Below are 17,012 nucleotides of genomic sequence, written 5' to 3' on the forward strand. Positions count from 1 at the left end.
TGCACCTCCTCTCTGTATGCTGACTCGTCGTTCTTGCTGATGAGACCCACCACGGTCGTGTCATCAGCGAACTTGATGATATGGTTCGATATGTGTGTTGTTGCACAGTCGTGAGTCAGCAAGGTGAACAGCAGTGGACTGAGCACGCAGCCCTGAGGGGCTCCTGTACTGTGTGGTGGTCCAAAGACATGCATGTTAGGTTGATTGGCATCTCTGGAAAATTGTCCGTAGTGTGTGTGTGTGTGTGTGAGTGAATGAGAGTGTGTGTGTGTGTGTGTGCCCTCTGATGGGTTGGCACTCCGTCCAGGGTGTATCCTGCCTCGATGCCCGATGACGCCTGAGATAGACACAGGTTCCACGTGACCCGAGGTAGTTCGGATAAGCGGTAAGAAATGAATGAATGAATGAATGAATGAAATAAAAATGTAACCTTAATGTTTGTAAAATAAGAAAGTTTTAGATTATTTAATCAGTTTCAGGGTTTTTAACTGATTCCTGAAATCCAGCAGAAATAAAAAAAACATTATGTGGGAAACTTTTTATTCTGCATCAACATACTTCCACTTTTTTCATATGAACTCATCAGCATTGTCATAATAATAATAATAATAATAATAATAATAATAATAAGAAGAAGAAGAAGAAGAAGAAGAAGAATTCTCTATGAGACTTCAGTCATTAATCATTAGAACCTTCCAGAATTTTAAGGAAACGAAAGGGTTAATTCGACTCTCACTGATTTTGGCTCTCTGTTTGTGAGCTGTGTGTGTGTGTGTGAGAGAGAGAGAAAGAGAGAGAGAGAGAGAGAGAGAGAGAGAGAGAGAGAGAGAGAAAGAGCGAGTCTATTTCCATCCCTGTGAGACTGATTGCTGATATTATTAGCGACGCTTCATTACTGTGTCGATGTTGTTGTTTGTCTTTTTTTGAATATTAATTCTGATTATGATGAAGGATTGAGTAATTTATTTAATCTGGGGTACGTAGTGTGGAGTCATTTGGGACGGAACTCATGTATAAGCTTTTAATTATTCGGGATGTCAAAAAATGACGCACCACACGATATAACGATATATAATTCAGCCTCAGCGACGTCATCGACGTCTCGTTTTTATCTCGCGGTATCAACGATTTTCAACGAAATTGTCGTGACGTCCGTTCTTCCATTCACGTGTGAGGAACGTGAGCACAGCTACCAGAGACAATCAGAACGTGTGTTTTCCCTTGTAGGAGTTTAACAGGAGAATCCTGTGCTTACGGATTTTACACCACATTTTACACCGGTGTTCTGCTCTCTCAGAGGAACAGAGACAAACTTCTGGGAGGTTATTAATCGGTGTAAAGAACCGAATATCGTGTCTGTGACTCTGATGTAAAGTGAGTCAGGACTCTGTCGTTCTTTCGGTGTGTTTTAGACGTGTGTTTGTCCCTCTGTTGATAATCCGACACTGAATTGTAGTGTTGAAGAGAAATCTGAGCTGAAAAGCAAATACTGTAGTTGAATAGCAAATAAACAAAAAGCACAAAAATCCTGCAAGTTACATCTTAAATTTTAAACGCAGACACAAAATCAGGCAGATTCATTCATCCATCCATTCATTCATCTTCTACCGCTTATCCGAACTTCTCGGGTCACGGGGAGCCTGTGCCTATCTCAGGCGTCATCGGGCATCGAGGCAGGATACACCCTGGACGGAGTGCCAACCCATCACAGCGCACACACACACTCTCATTCACTCACACACACACACACACTACGGACAATTTTCCAGAGATGTCAATCAACCTACCATGCATGTCTTTGGACCGGGGGAGGGGTTAGTAAGGGTTCTCATCCACAAAATCTAGAATTTATCCGTCAACTCAAATTTTATTTCAGCCCGAAAAAACATTCATTTACAATCTGATTTCCTGAAATCCTTCACAGTCATCACCGATCTGCCGGTTCTCCTGGTCTGATTAGTCATGTTGCGTTTGTTGGGTTTTATTTATTTATTACGTTATTGTTGGTTTTTTGTTGTTTTCTTTCAGAGCTGCAGTGACATCTTTCATCACTACACCAGATGAAACTACACATGAGTCACGCAGCACAAATGTCAGTGCCGTAACCGTCTCGGTCCCAGAACACTCATTAAAACGAGGTGAAATCCTCTTCTAAACGACGCAAAGCACTTCCTGAATATGTTTCAAAACACTTCTGAAGGGTTCTTGTGTTTCGATTGCCAGAAATCTTCAAAGGATTCCGGTAACGTGATGAGATTCAGTCTGTAGACTCGGTGTCAGTCATAGATCCGGGAAGCTTCAGGGTTTTGACCTGAAACCCTTTTTTTCTCTTCTAGACACTTATGCCTCTTTTCCACCAAAAAGATCCGGGTGCTGGTTCAGAGCTAAGCGCTGGTGCTGGTTCATAGTCGGTTCCACTGGCGAACCTTCTAAGAACCGGTTTGCCTTTCCACCGGCTAGAGAGCCGTTGCAGAGCCGAGTGTGACGTCACTGTATACGTGTCACGTGTCCCAGCGACGTTAGCACAGTAGCGACAAACACAAACACAACAACAACAATGGCGGATGTCGCTTTACTGTTAATGCTCATGGCTTTGTGATCCTACATTAACACCCAAACGCGGTGAATCCGACGTGTACGTGCGGCTCCGTGTAATCTGTATAAACGGAGGTTGTAATCGATAAAGTACATAACGTTATTTTATCATTAACACAGAAAAACGTTAGCCTTAGCATGTAGCTACCTACTATCATGTGTGCTGATAATGTATCATATCGCGGTAAAGTAAAAGTGTATTAAACATTAGTATACTTAAGGTACATTATCTAATGCGCTAACAGTAGCCCCGCCCACAGCCCCGCCCACAGCTCCTGACGCAAGCGGTTCTTAAGTCTAGACAAGCAACGTTTTGGTGCTACTTAAGAACCACTTTTCCTGGTTTGGAGCCGGTGCTTTGGCGGTCGAAACAGAAAGAACTGGTTCTAAATTAGGCTCCGAACCTGCACTCGAACTGCCTCGGTGGGAAAGGGGCATTAAAGCAACTCGAATTCAATGTTTCTGATTTGAACTCAGAGCTCGATCGAATAAAAAAACGCTAATGTAAAGCGATGGAGGTAAATTGGAATGAAATTCCTGCCTGAGGTGAGACCTGGAAGAGCAATAATCACATAAAACTTTGTACGTGACTCATTTCGTGATCCGAACGGACGACAGAATGACGTTTTGAGAATATAACCGATTAAGTTTAACCCTTTTTTTACCAGGACACCGAATTCTGCTCTCTCAGAGGAACAGAGACAAACTTCTGGGAGGTTATTAATCGGTGTAAAGAACCGAATGTCGTGTCTGTGAGTCTGATCTAAAGTGAGTCAGGACTCTGTCGTTCTTTCGGCGTGTTTTAGACGTGTGTTTGTCCCTCTGTTGATAATCTGACACTGAATTTTAGTGTTGAAGAGAAATCTGAGCTGCTTTTTAGACGAACAAACACTCTGAACTTCTCGGAGAGCAGGAATGGGTTCGATATCAACGTTTATCTGGATTTTTTCTGTGAAGAATAAAGAGATATGTAGAGATGATATGAAGAGATGAAACTCTACAAGTCCCGAGTGTCTACGTTCATATGAGCTTCATATTAACGCCACTGTGAAGTGAGAGACGAGGAAGACGTTCAATCATCGACATGAACACAATAAAATAGGAACAAACTCCAGATTTAGAGTAAAATCATCAGATCTGAGACTGTGGACTGGATAGGGCTGGGCGATATGGCTGAAAACTATATCACGATATCGGTGCTTCATATCGGTCGATATCGATAATTATTGATATTTTTATGACCCATTCAAAATAAGGACCAGGAGAAAAATATATTACATTTAAACATTTTTAATGTTTAATATCGAACGTTTTATCGAGCACATTTTATATCGCTATCGTTCACGTGTCTATCGTGATACATATCGTTATCATTTTATCGCCCAAGCCCTAGGACTGGAAGAGAAAAGTTTAGGAATTCGGTAAGACATCAGATACAACCATTTTTTTGTTCCTTTTTTTTTTGTCAAAAATTCAGTAAATAATTTTGAAAGTCAACAGTATTTGTTAATTTTGTACAATTTTTTTTAATCATGAATGTTGGACAAATAGATATTTTTAATTTAAGCTTCAGATCAGAATACAGGTCTCCGATACCACAGCACAACCCCCTGACACACTGCTCTTACACAGCGAACACACAACATCACCGGTTTAATGACGGCTGCTGTTCGGAGACCGCATGCTAAGCCTCCAGGGAGCAAAAACCTTCGCAAGCGCAGCCGAGCACCGAGCCGGATCATTTCAGCTCCCTGTAAATCCCAGCGGCAGCTGGAGAAAGTTGTTCGCTCAGATATTCACTCAGACACAAGACTTTTGCAATTGCCTAGTCTTTTTTTTTTCTTCCTTAGCGATTAATCATGATATCTCCTTACAAACAAATCAAGCTGTCATCATCAAAAAAAGAAGCAGCTTTTTAATCCCAACGTCTTCCTCTTTAATTAACTCCAGAGTCATTTCTGCTGCTGAGCAATACAAGAGGTTGTGTTTATTCACCGTCAGTTCAAACCATAAATATGTTAATTACCTTCGTTTCGGTTTCCTTTAAGGTCGAATTACACGAAGCAGCATATTCGTGACATTAACGTGTTCGTTTCGTGTCATCTGAACCCCGGAGATGAACCAGGTTACTGTCACCGAACCTCATTTATCAAGTTGTGTGAAACGTTTGCCTCACACCTCCAGGGTCGGGGGTTCGATTCCCGCCTCCACCTTGTGTGTGTGTGGAGTTTGCATGTTCTCCCCGTGCCTCGGGGGTTTCCTCTGGGTACTCCTGTTTCCTCCCCCGGTCCAAAGACATGCATGGTAGGTTGATTGGCATCTCTGGAAAACACGTTTTTTACTAAAAGATATTTTTCTTGTTGTTCTTTCTTTTTTAACGATTATTAAAATCATTTTATTATACTATAGCAAAAGTTTTACCAGCATCTATCTAACTAGCCTAGCATCAGAATATTGTATGCTGTAATGCAGGTGCAGTGGAGATCAGTGTAGAATTCTGATGAGGATGATGAGGATGATGAAGATGGCGACAGCTGAAGTCAGAGTCAGATCATGTGCCAGAAAACAGACATAACGTGCTTTTTTTTTTTCCATCGGACTATTCAAATACGTTCGTTTATTTTGTCGTCCGTCTTTTCTTTTCTTTCTCCGTTCTCGATTCCTGCCTTACGATCTGATCTGATCTGTTCTGATCTAGTCGAGAGATTAGAAACCATTTCCAGGTCTCTGTTAGTGCTTTTCTGAACATTTCAGGTTTGGAAGCTGAAGCGTAACCGAACCTAATCAGAGGTTGTCGTGAGTGTAGTTTAGTAATCAGTCCATAATCCAGCCGATGCAGTGATTTAAAAGAAATGTACACACACTTTCACACCTTTTTATTCCCTCGGTGCACATCGTCACGTCTCCCGCAGGATTATAACGTTACGGTGATGTTGTTTACTGGTTAGTTGCAGGCGTGTTAGTGGGAGGAGATTAATTTTTTTTTGCCGACGTGTGTTTCGTGCTGAACCTGATACACCATGTACAGTAGACTCGCTGTGAGCCGTTCTTATAGATTTTTAGAAACTCACCGTTATCTTCCTCTCCGTCTTCCTGAACATCGGCGTGATGGACCTCGGCTCCGCCCACGCCGTTTACCGCTGGAGTGTGTTCCGTCAAACCCGTCAAACTTTACCAGTGATTTTTTTTTTACACATTATCGATCTGCAAAAAGAAAAACACTTGCCAGAAACTAAAATGCATTGCATAAGTTTTCACACCCTATTCACCCGACCTCTCCCATATTTTACACTATGTGTAAAATGGTGTTTCAGCCAGGAACTGAAATGGACTTTAAACGTCATGAACGGACCACTATGTGATGATGAGGTCACTAAAAAAAACGTGCACAATTATTTACAAACCTGAAACTTACATTTTAGAATTGCATAAATCCTAAAAGTCCAAACCGTGGACACTTTACAATGCTGAGATGTCGAGATGGAGACTCCAGAGTAGGGCTTGGGTATCAAATTTTTAATCAGATTTGCTTCACTGTTGTAATGAATGGAAATGAATCCACACTTTAGACCTTTTTTAGACATGTTTATCACAAAGCGAACCTCAGCACAGCAGCGCGAGTGACTGATTTCTGTGGTAAGTTGCGTTAAATTGGTTGCGTGATTGTAAACAGTGTAAACAATTCATATTCATGAGGTAAGACGCGGCTATTTAAAGTGGCTATTTGCCCATCATCGCATTGGAACCACGTTTGGAACCGAAACTTAAAAATTCCCTGCGGTTCCGGTTCCCCGCGGTTCCGGTTCCTGTTATAAAACAGAACCGGTTCTGAAGTACAGAACCGGTTCTGAATAAGAACCGGTTTCCCAACCCTACTCCAGAGGGAGATCTTCTGTGCTCTGATGAGATCAAAATCAGCTCTTCTGTTCATCCTGAGAGCACCATAACCCACTGAGATGTACCGTGGTGTCGCGTCATATTAAAACGACTATCGGCGTATAACGGGATCGTGATGAAAGACTCACTACTGCAGTGAAGAACCTGCTCGAGTCAGCACCGTTATCGGATGTACAGTACATCTAACCTGCACCCGAGTGTCATCCTGCCGACTGACAAGAGCGGGAACGCGGCGTGCGACAAAATGAGGGATTTATGCTAAAAGCATAGTTGTTAGGACAGAACGGAGCCTATAAAATAAATGTAGTGCATTAAATATTTAAAGAAAGCGGAGGTCAGAGGCTAAAGTGTAGATCATTTCGGTTTTAGAGGAAACTGGAAGGACGGCTTAATTAGAGGTGCAGCAAAGTTCAATTAGGAGAGCACTTAACGTGCATAAATACGGCCGTATTTTAATTATTCGCAATTTCTCTCACCCGACCGTATAAAAGCCTCGGCTCGCCCGCATGCGGAGTTTTTGTCTAGCACAAGAAGACATGATGGAAAAAGAGCCTCTCGGTGCAAAGAAAGAAAGCTATTAGGGATTATTTGACTGTTTAAAAAGGGGGAAGTGAGCGAGATGTCTGGCTTGGCGAGTGCAAAGAGCCACTTTTCATTCTGGAAATTGTTCCAACGCATGCGGAGCTTTTGTACAGAGGAAGCTTGGCAGTGGCTTCAGTGACTGTGACAACACACAAAACACCGACAGCCACCATCAGAGGATCGCCGTGTCCGATCGAGTTAGCTCAGCTCAGAACCACGTCGAAATAAACGTAAAATTAGTGTCACGTCCGTGTCTTGTCGCTCACATCGTTTCATTGTGTTATAATTATCAAAGCCTGATTGCTTCGTCGGATGCATTAATGAACACCGACTGGTCTGTTTGGTCAGAAAATGTCGATTCGTTTCCTTATCATCTCTCTGGCCACGTTCACACCGCAAGTCTTTTAACGCCCAATTCGGATATTTTGCTCAGAACTGATTTTTTTTTTGTTCGGTTGTTCACATTACCTTTTAAAATGTGGCCTGTATTAGATACCATCTTGAACCGTTTGCTGTTTCGAACTGATCCACGTGCGCAAACGAACGATAACGATGACGTCGCACGCGAAACGCCGTCGCGCTAAGAAGTCGGCGAGGTTACGGAGGAAGTGTCGTATCATCTTGTGCAAGCAAATGTATCATTTAATGCTATAATGTGATGTATTCGATGCAAACGTTATGAGCTGGTTCACGTAACCACTTTATATAACACTCTTAACACACACACACGTTACCGGTCACGTTCGTGTCACGTTTTTAAAAACGTGCCACAAACGTGGCGACTGGTAACGTGTGTGTTTTAAGCAAAAAAAAAGGCTTCGCCGGCGCATAATTGTGACGAATGCGAATGTCGATGTAGATCGACGTAAAAGTCGCATCACATCCGTCTCGGCTGTTCACACTGCGGCAGCATTGGAAAAAATCAGATTTGGGTCTGATTCAGGACCACATATGGATTTGAGTGTTCACACTACTCCTGAAGAAATGTGACCTGGTCAATTGACCCCTGGTCACGGATTTGGGCCACTTTTACCTGCAGTGTGAATGGGGCCTGTAATAACAGCCTGTTGTACTACAGGCACTCCACGTAACCAGGTTCAGGGCTTTTCACACCTGGTTCACAAAAATCTCCCAATGCATGATGGGAACCGTGTTATATAGTGTGTTACTTTAGCTAATGTTGTGCAACATGAATCAAAGGTGAACGTGTCTCATAGATCGATCGTAAGAGATGAAGAATTCTTTGTATGTGGATTTCTTTAAGGATCTATTCATTTTAAAATGACGTCTCTGTAACGAAACAGATGAATGTTGTCCAGATGAAACCGTCCGCTTGAACTGATCGATTATAACAACTGCAGCAGTGGGGTAGTAATGACGCAAGTGGTTAAGGCATTGGGTTATTGTTTGGAGGATCAGGGTTCAAGCTCCAGCACTATTACTCATGTACCCCGGGTGCTGGTTCAGAGCGAGTGCTGGTGCTGGTTCATTGTTGGTTCCACTGGCGAACCTTCTAAGAACCGGTTTGCCTTTCCATCGGTTAGAGAGCATCACAGAGCCGAGTGTGACGTCACTGTATATGTGTCACGTTACACAGCGACGTTAGCGCAGCAGCGACAAACACAAACACAACAACAATGGCGGATGTTGCTTTACTGTTAATGCTCATGGCTTTGTGAACCTACATCAACATCCAAACGCGGCGAATCCGACGTGTACGTGCAGCTCCGTGTAATCTGTATAAACGGAGGTTGTGATCGATAAAGTACATAACGTTATTTTATCATTAACACAGAAAAAAGTTAGCCTTAGCATGTAGCTACCTACTAGCATGTGTTCTGATAATGTATCATATCGCGGTAAAGTAAAAGTGTATTAAACATTAGTATACTTAAGGTACATTATCAAAGGTGCTAACAGTAGCCCCGCCCCCAGCCCCTGACGCAAGCGGTTCTTAAGTCTAGACCAGCGACGTTTTGGTGCTACTTAAGAACCACTTTTCCTGGTTCAGAGCCGGTGCTTTGGCTGTCAAAAAAGAAAGAACCGGTTCTAAATTAGGCTCCGAACCTGCACTCGAACTGCCTCGGTGGGAAAGGGGCAAAGGCTGACCCCAACCTCCAAAGATGGGTTATGCAAAGAAAGAATTTCACTGTGCTGGTGACAAAATAAAGGTTTCTTTGTTAAAAATAAAACCTTACAGACTTGCCTGTTACAGGTCACATGTGAGTAAACCGCCCTTCCACTGGTCAAAGTGCAGGGTTCTGGGGCAAATTGAGCCGAGGAGAAAATAAGAATTTCTAAAACCCATCATTACGGAAGAAAGTGCAGATCTACAGGTCTGAAAAAAAGTTTTTTTGTTGACCTTTTCTTTGACGTGACGTTTATGTACGACGTTTACGGAAGGAGTCTCAGGTGTCGATGCATTTTTACAGTTCGAAGTAAAGCATTTTCAGGCCAGAGGAGTTTATTGAGTTTGTTCAAGAACCATAAATACACAGAGGCTGATGACAATAAACATATTATTAAGAAGAAAACAAAAAGTAGAACTTGCTTTTTATTACAAACTTTAACCTTTATAAAATCTGATCAGACGAGCTGCAGATCTGAGAAGATTTCAAACCGTTTCCACGGAAACATGATTGCTATTTCTATCGTATTTAGTACGTAAACGGACAATTGCTGGTGATTTGAGCTGAATGTGTTAGATGATTAGCGGAACCGTAAGGATTGTAGCAATCACACGGAGAGGCTTTTAAGCCAAAACTTGATGACTTCAACATCATTTCTAATGCGTTCTATATGCAGTATAACGTAGAGTATATGGATGACTCCTGGACCTCGCTCTTATCACTCTCAGGGTTACAGACATGTGCACTGAATCCACAGAATCCTGCTTTAATCTATATGATGATTCAGTGGGTTTTTTTTTTTTTTTGGACATGAGCCAACACGGAAACAAATCACCCACTTTACCCCAATCTCTTTCTGGCATGAATCGCACAGTATGAAGCAAACCGACGCGGCTATTAGCTTGATTTAATGGTTCAAAAGACACAATAGGTTGATTTATTGTCCGAGCTTAAGCCAATCACTTTTAATGAAACACAATAAAAATGGTATTTGCAGTATAATTTAATTTCAGGGCATTCATGATAATTAATTTCGGAGAGTATTAAAGTGCTTTTTAAATCACTTGGCAACCCCCCCATTAGGTTTATATACATATAATGTCTTTATATATTTAATAATGTTTACATTTAATTCATTGATTATGTTTAGTAATTAGACAAACTAGACACGGTAACAGATGATGTTAATAAGCCGGCGAGAGAGCGGCAAGGTTTCAAAAAGTTCCTGCAAAGTCAACCTCGAAGAAGAAAAAAAAACACATTAATGGTAATTTTCAGTTAGCGAGAGAGAAAAACACTGCAGTGGTGTTGGAGGAATCGAGTCCAAGGACTTTCTCCTGTAGAGTTTGTTGTGGTAGAAGGATGAGAATGAGAACAAAATTCCTTTGTTACCGCATTTATTTCCGCGGTTTTTATCTATCTATACTGTACTTTACCTGACTGCTATTTTTCAATTCGTTTCAAGAGTCTTTCTATTCATTACTTTCTGCTCGTTTCTCTGTAAGTGTTTATCTGAAAAGTTTCAGGATCTGCTGCTACGTTCAGTACCTAGACTTTCTCTCCGAAGGGATTTCACCTAGCATGTATTGTTATCGTGCTAGCTAACAGGCAAAGAGATTAGCAATAAAGCTGTCGTTACTTAGCGTTTACATTACATTTTTCTTGTGCAGATAAAAAGTGTTTGCAAGTGAAAAAGAGAGAAAATCCCTTTTATTTGTCATTTCGTTCCCATTCCACTGACAGATGCCAAACTGACCTTCACATTTATTACCTAATGTACTAATGGAAAAGCAACATTACTGCCAATTTTTTTTTAGAAACTTCCAACAGTGATGAAAATCATGCACATCTCTGTCTTACCGTCTCTTTTACCTCATCACTTGAGGTAAAAATCACTCACTCGTCGTCAGTGACTCTTCGCTCCGTTGATCTTTCGTTGTTCTTAATCGGGTCATTTGGACGTTTCGGTCCTGCGTCATTCGTACAGAACGCGTAAACTCTTTTCTTTGTTTTGATGGTGACGTGACACATCGTGGACGGAAACGTATTAAAAACGAGTTGATTCTCTCTAAAATCTAAAATCAGGCTTTTTTTTAGACAGCGCTGCCTTTTTGCAGGGACACAGCAAGACGACGTTAGAAAATATTTCCATGTCCTTATCCGAACTTCTCGGGTGACGGGGAGCCCGTGCCTATCTCAGGCGTCATTGGGCATCGAGGCAGGATACACCCTGGACAGAGTGCCAACCCATCACAGGGCACACACACTATCATTCACTCACACTACGGACAATTTTCCAGAGATGCCAATCAACCTACCATGCATGTCTTTGGACCGGGGGAGGAAACCGGAGTACCCGGAGGAAACCCCCGAGGCACGGGGAGAACATGCAAACTCCACACACACAAGGCGGAGACAGGAATCGGACCCCCAAGCCTGGAGGTGTGAGGCAAACGTGCTAACCACTAAGCCACCGTGCCCCCCCCCCCCCATGTCCTTTCAGTAAAATATATTTATGTTTCATCATAGTAAAGATATCAAAGTATGTTATTGGCAGACAAACTTAATTTACGTTGGCCCCTTATTTTTTTGTCCCTTTTGGCTGTTTTCCCAAATGCAGCTTTGGCAAGTTCCACCAGGTTTTTCAGGACTGCATTATATTTATTTTGATGATTAATTACACTCTTACTCCTCCACTAAGGTGTTTTTTTACAGTCTCTGGTCTTAGACAAAGATATTTATGCTCTTTATACAACATAGTATCTTAATCATAACATCACCTGGCCTTCTTGTTCATGATTCATAATTCATGAAGGAGATAGATCAAGAGGTTTGCTCTCAGGAATTAATGCTGTGGGATTACCTGCTGAGATACGGTATGCTATTAACTCTGATCTCATAGACCTTCTACTTGATTTTGAACTCTTAATACGTGTTTATCTCAGAGATGATGTCTGAGAGGGTTGTTTCAAAAACATAAACGTCTTCATTAGTTTACAAGCTTTCGGATTCTGCATCGTGTATTGCTGTCCTCTCACGTACAAGTGTTTCAGTACTGAAAGTGGTGCTATAGTGTCTGGATAATGGTTCTATCTTACATTAGAAAGAAAATTTAAACAGACACTTTGCTCCCAGAAGGACAAACCAAAGAACCCTTTAAAAACATTTTAGCCATTTGGCCAAGATTCTTATCAGAAGCTTCTTACATTAATTTCATTTTTCTAAAACCTATCATTTGACGGTTAAGGACTGTGTTCAATGCCCCAGAACAGGCAGATTGGCACTAACGTGACTTGAACTCACAACCTTCTGAACAGCAGGCCAATATCTTAACTTTCTTCTGAGCAGTGACTTCCCACAAATAATGGAATGTCAAATGTCACATTGCCTGTAAATTAAGTTTTAGGGACCCTGTCAGTAGAAAATTATTTCATGAACATTATCCATCTATTTAAGCTTTAAACTTACTCATTACTTAAATGCACTTAATAATATTCTGCATATTTATCACAAGGCGGGGGGGGGGGGGTCGCACGGTGACTTAGTGGTTAGCACGTTCGCCTCACACCTCCAAGGTTGGGGGTTCGATTCCCGCCTCCACCTTATATGTATGTGGAAGTTTGCATGTTCTCCCCGTGCCTCGGGGTTTCCTCCGGGTACTCCGGTTTCCTCCCCCGGTCCAAAGACATGCATGGAAGGTTGATTGGCATCTCTGGAAAATTGTCCGTAGTGTGTGAGTGAATGAGACTGTGTGTGTGCCCTGTGGTGGGTTACGTCCAGGGTGTATCCTGCCTCGATGCCCGATGACGCCTGAGATAGGCACAGGCTCCCCGTGACCCGAGAAGTTCGGGTAAGCGGTAGAAAATGAACGAATGAATGAATGAATATTTAACACAGCCAACAAACAAATTTATTCCTGAAATTTCCACCAATGGAACACTGGTTGAACAGACATTAAAGATCCTAAGAACGCAATAACAAAATAAACCTTTTGATAACGGAGGGTTAAGATAGCGCATCATATAACTGGGATCACACTGTGAGAGCCTAATGCAAGAAGAAACTTTTAAAAGATTCCAGACTCCTTTATACACTGTTTATATTAATAACCTCAAACCAGACCCTTTAATCTTGTGGAAGGATCTGGTATTTTCATTACTCTAAATAACCTCTTGCAGCTCAGTTGCAATTTAAAAATGTTCTGATGTAGACTAAAATGGAGTTGTTTTGTTTTCTTTTTTTACAGGTCTGTCGAACTGTGCCAAGAGATTAGCATGCCTCTTCTCTCTCCTTGCATCCTTTCTCCTTCTTCTTTGCTCCGGGGAGAAAACATGCCCCTACAGCTGCCGATGCGAGGGTAAAATCGTCCATTGTGACTCAGCATCTTTCATCGACGTCCCAGAAAACATTTCAGTAACTTGCCAGGGTTTGTCTCTACGGAACAATGAGTTGCACACAATGCTCCCTTACCAGTTTGCCCACTTGAACCAGCTCCTCTGGATCTACCTGGACCACAATCAGATCTCATTTGTAGACAGCCGTGCTTTCCAGGGCGTACGACGGCTAAAGGAGTTGGTTTTGAGCACCAACAGGATCTCACAGCTACACAATGCTACATTCCACGGCGTGCCAAATCTCCGCAGCCTGGACCTGTCCTATAATAAGCTCCAGGAATTGCAGCCGGGTCAGTTCCATGGCCTTCGAAAGCTACAAAATCTGCATCTACGCTCCAACGGGCTCACAACAATTCCTGTTCGGGCTTTTATAGAGTGTAGAAGCTTGGAGTTTTTGGATCTGGGGTACAATCGACTCCGTGTGCTCACACGTACCACATTCTTGGGTTTATCTCGGCTGATGGAACTGCACCTGGAGCACAATCAGTTCTCTCGTATAAACTTCTTTCTTTTTCCACGCCTTGCAAACCTCCGTGGGCTGTATCTCCAGTGGAATCGTATCCGAGCAGTGAACCAAGGCTTCCCCTGGATGTGGAATACCCTACAGAAGCTGGATCTGTCTGGCAATGAGATTCAGAGTCTGGATCCTGTGGTGTTCCAATGCTTGCCAAATCTTCAGGTTCTTAACTTGGAGTCTAACAAGCTTGCTAATGTGTCCCATGAGACGGTGGCATCCTGGATTTCCCTCGCAACAATTAGCCTTGCTGGGAATGTCTGGGATTGTGGGCCAGGTATCTGTCCTCTTGTCGCTTGGTTAAAGAATTTCCGTGGAACTAAGGACACGAGTATCATTTGCAGCAGCCCTAAACATCTTCAAGGGGAAAAGGTTATGGAAGCAACAAAAAATTATATAGATTGTGAAGATTTTGAACTCTTCCCCCAAACACCTTTTCCTCCCCACAATTGGGAGTCAAGTATGGAAACTACCCCTGAGCCAATCTTGGCTTTGACAACGCCCGACCTACCCCTACCTCCCGCCACCTCTGAAGCACCCATTCCACCGTTGGTGGTTCAACCTCTTCCTTACCCTACGATCCCTGCAACTAACCACAGAGACACCCCTGCGGATACACCACCACCTTCTGACAGTCTGCTAGTAACGCCATCTCCAGAACAAGAGGACTTATCCTTCCATAAGTTTGTGGTTGGTGGTGTGGCACTTTTCTTTACAACGTCGCTCATCTTAATGGTTATATACGTGTCCTGTAGACGGTACCCTGGAGCCACAAGGCTGTTACAGCAGCGCTCTGTGGTCGGACGGAAGCGACGGAAAAAGAGTCCTGAGCCAGAACAGAACCTGAGCTCCCAACTGCAGGAATATTACATGAGCTACAACCCTGCTGCTACACCAGAAGCCATGGATGTACTGGCCAACGGGACTGGTACTTGCACATGTACCATATCCGGCTCCAGGGAATGTGAGGTATGACAATGTCAAGGGCAGCCTAAAATCAAAACAAATCAAAGCAAATGAAACGACTCTGGACGACAGAGGTAAACATCTTCATTGTGTACTCCGTCCGTACTCACTCGAGTGAGCGTCAGGATAAGCACCCTTGACTCCTTTTAGTACTTTTAGTCTATTTATCGCTTGTTTCCTTTTTTGTCTTTAAACCCGGCTTTACACTGTGAAATTTGCGGCCCGACTTTACTTCAACAGTCAAAAAGTAGCTCATCGTAAACTAAATCTTTTGGTACTAAGTTGAGGTTCGTGGTCCTAGAATTCGAAGTGTTGTGGCCCTTCAGAAATTTTTTTTAAAATCTAAGACTATCAGCGTAAGAGCTGCGCAATATGCCAATAATATCGATATACTCCTAAAAATACATTGTTAATATCTTTTAAGAAAATAATTACAAACTAATTGTAAGCCGCCAATGTTAAACATTTTGACTTTTTAGTTTCATTTTTATGGTCAATTGTAAACTTAAAAAGTCCAAAATATGTTCAAAATTGTAGACATTACAAATGAGTATGTGAATACGTAAGAAATTTTCTTTTGTGAAGAATTTTTTTTCTAAACTTACCCATATTATATTGTAGAAATTTGCATAGAAACGCCTTCGTTTTCGTTCGAGAAAGAAAAGTTTTTCTTTAAATTTTCACACAGATTATCATTTCGTATATATAAAAGAGCCGGACATCTAAAATCACACAGTGTAATCCCGGCTAACATTTAACGATCCTCCACTGTTGCATTTTGCATCAAGATGCGTTAGAGTCACTGATGATCAGGAGTCAATGGTCACTTAACCAAACCTGGTTCGACTGCAGCAAAGCTTCACTCACTGTTTTTTTTGCACTTCATTATTTTATTCTGTTTGCTCGGCACTAGCGAGAAAGCTATGACGTCCCGAGGCTCCGGGAAACGTTTATTTATTGAGCGTTAAAGTGTTATCTTACTGTGGTTAGAATTAGCATTAGCGCATGTATAATAAAAAAAAACATTCAAATGAAAGGTCATACTTGATGTTAAACCAATTTCCTTGTTGGATTACTATAAAAACAGATGATTAAATTTGAGCATAGATGGAGACAGATATACAGATATAGATTTCTCTAGGCTCATTAGTGAAAACCTACCACGCTACCTGACTATAATTAGTTGTATCTACTGGAGAAGATGGATTTTTTTTTCTCTTTTACTTCCTTCTGCACAACATCGTCTGCCAATTTTAGAAAGTTAGAAAGTAAACAAAGACACTGCAGGACATCTGATGTGGGGTTGGTGGAGTGTTTGACTGTGTTACAGATCCACACTATGATAATCTACTCTAAAACCATCATGGCATTAATAACCATTTACAAACATGTTATTAAACACAATTTGTTTTACAAATATGAAATAAACCTATTTAGCTTCTAAAGTTAAACACTATTTACAAAAATGTTAAATGCTCTGATATTATCTATACTCATGTGTATATGTTAATCATCTACAGCAGCGGTCCCCAACCTTTTTTTCGCCGCGGACCAGTCAATGTTTGATCATTTTACCGCGGCCCACTGGGGGTGGGGGTTGGCGGCTATACAATTAATAATTTTAATGTAATTGTATTTAAACATGCCTTTTTAACTCACTACAACGCTAAATCAATGAGAACCCTGAGCTTGTTTCTTTACAACGAGACGGTTCCATCTGGGGTAATAGGAGACGATGACACCCGAAGTGTGTTGCTTATGTCTAGTTTATTCTGTTGTTTTGTTTCGGTTGCCATCACTGCAGAAATCCCCGGTTCACACAGATAGCATGTCGGAAATGGCGATAGGGATGTAAGTGCTGTGGTGACAATCTCAGGGTATTCCGCCATGACTTTAATCCAGAACACCGGCAGAGTTTCTAGCTTTCTAACGACG

General features: G+C 42.0%; 1 protein-coding gene across 2 annotated transcripts in view; it reads left to right on the forward strand.

Annotated features, from left to right (window-relative positions):
• lrrtm4l1 (leucine rich repeat transmembrane neuronal 4 like 1) overlaps positions 1–17,012 on the forward strand; it is a 54,594-nt gene that overhangs the window by 6,713 nt on the left and 30,869 nt on the right. Inside the window, exon 2 of one of the 2 annotated variants that reach the window (XR_007138741.1) lies at positions 13,450–15,151. Coding sequence is in view for 1 of the 2 variants with exons in the window: in XM_047804449.1 (XP_047660405.1) it covers positions 13,450–15,080 (1,631 nt within the window). In the remaining variant the exon portion in view is untranslated. The remainder of the gene's footprint in view (positions 1–13,449; positions 15,152–17,012) is intronic. The other variant, XM_047804449.1, reaches the window with a different exon arrangement.

Source organism: Tachysurus fulvidraco, chromosome 20 (genome assembly GCF_022655615.1).
Source record: "Tachysurus fulvidraco isolate hzauxx_2018 chromosome 20, HZAU_PFXX_2.0, whole genome shotgun sequence".
In the NCBI taxonomy this organism is placed as follows: Eukaryota; Metazoa; Chordata; class Actinopteri; order Siluriformes; family Bagridae; genus Tachysurus; species Tachysurus fulvidraco.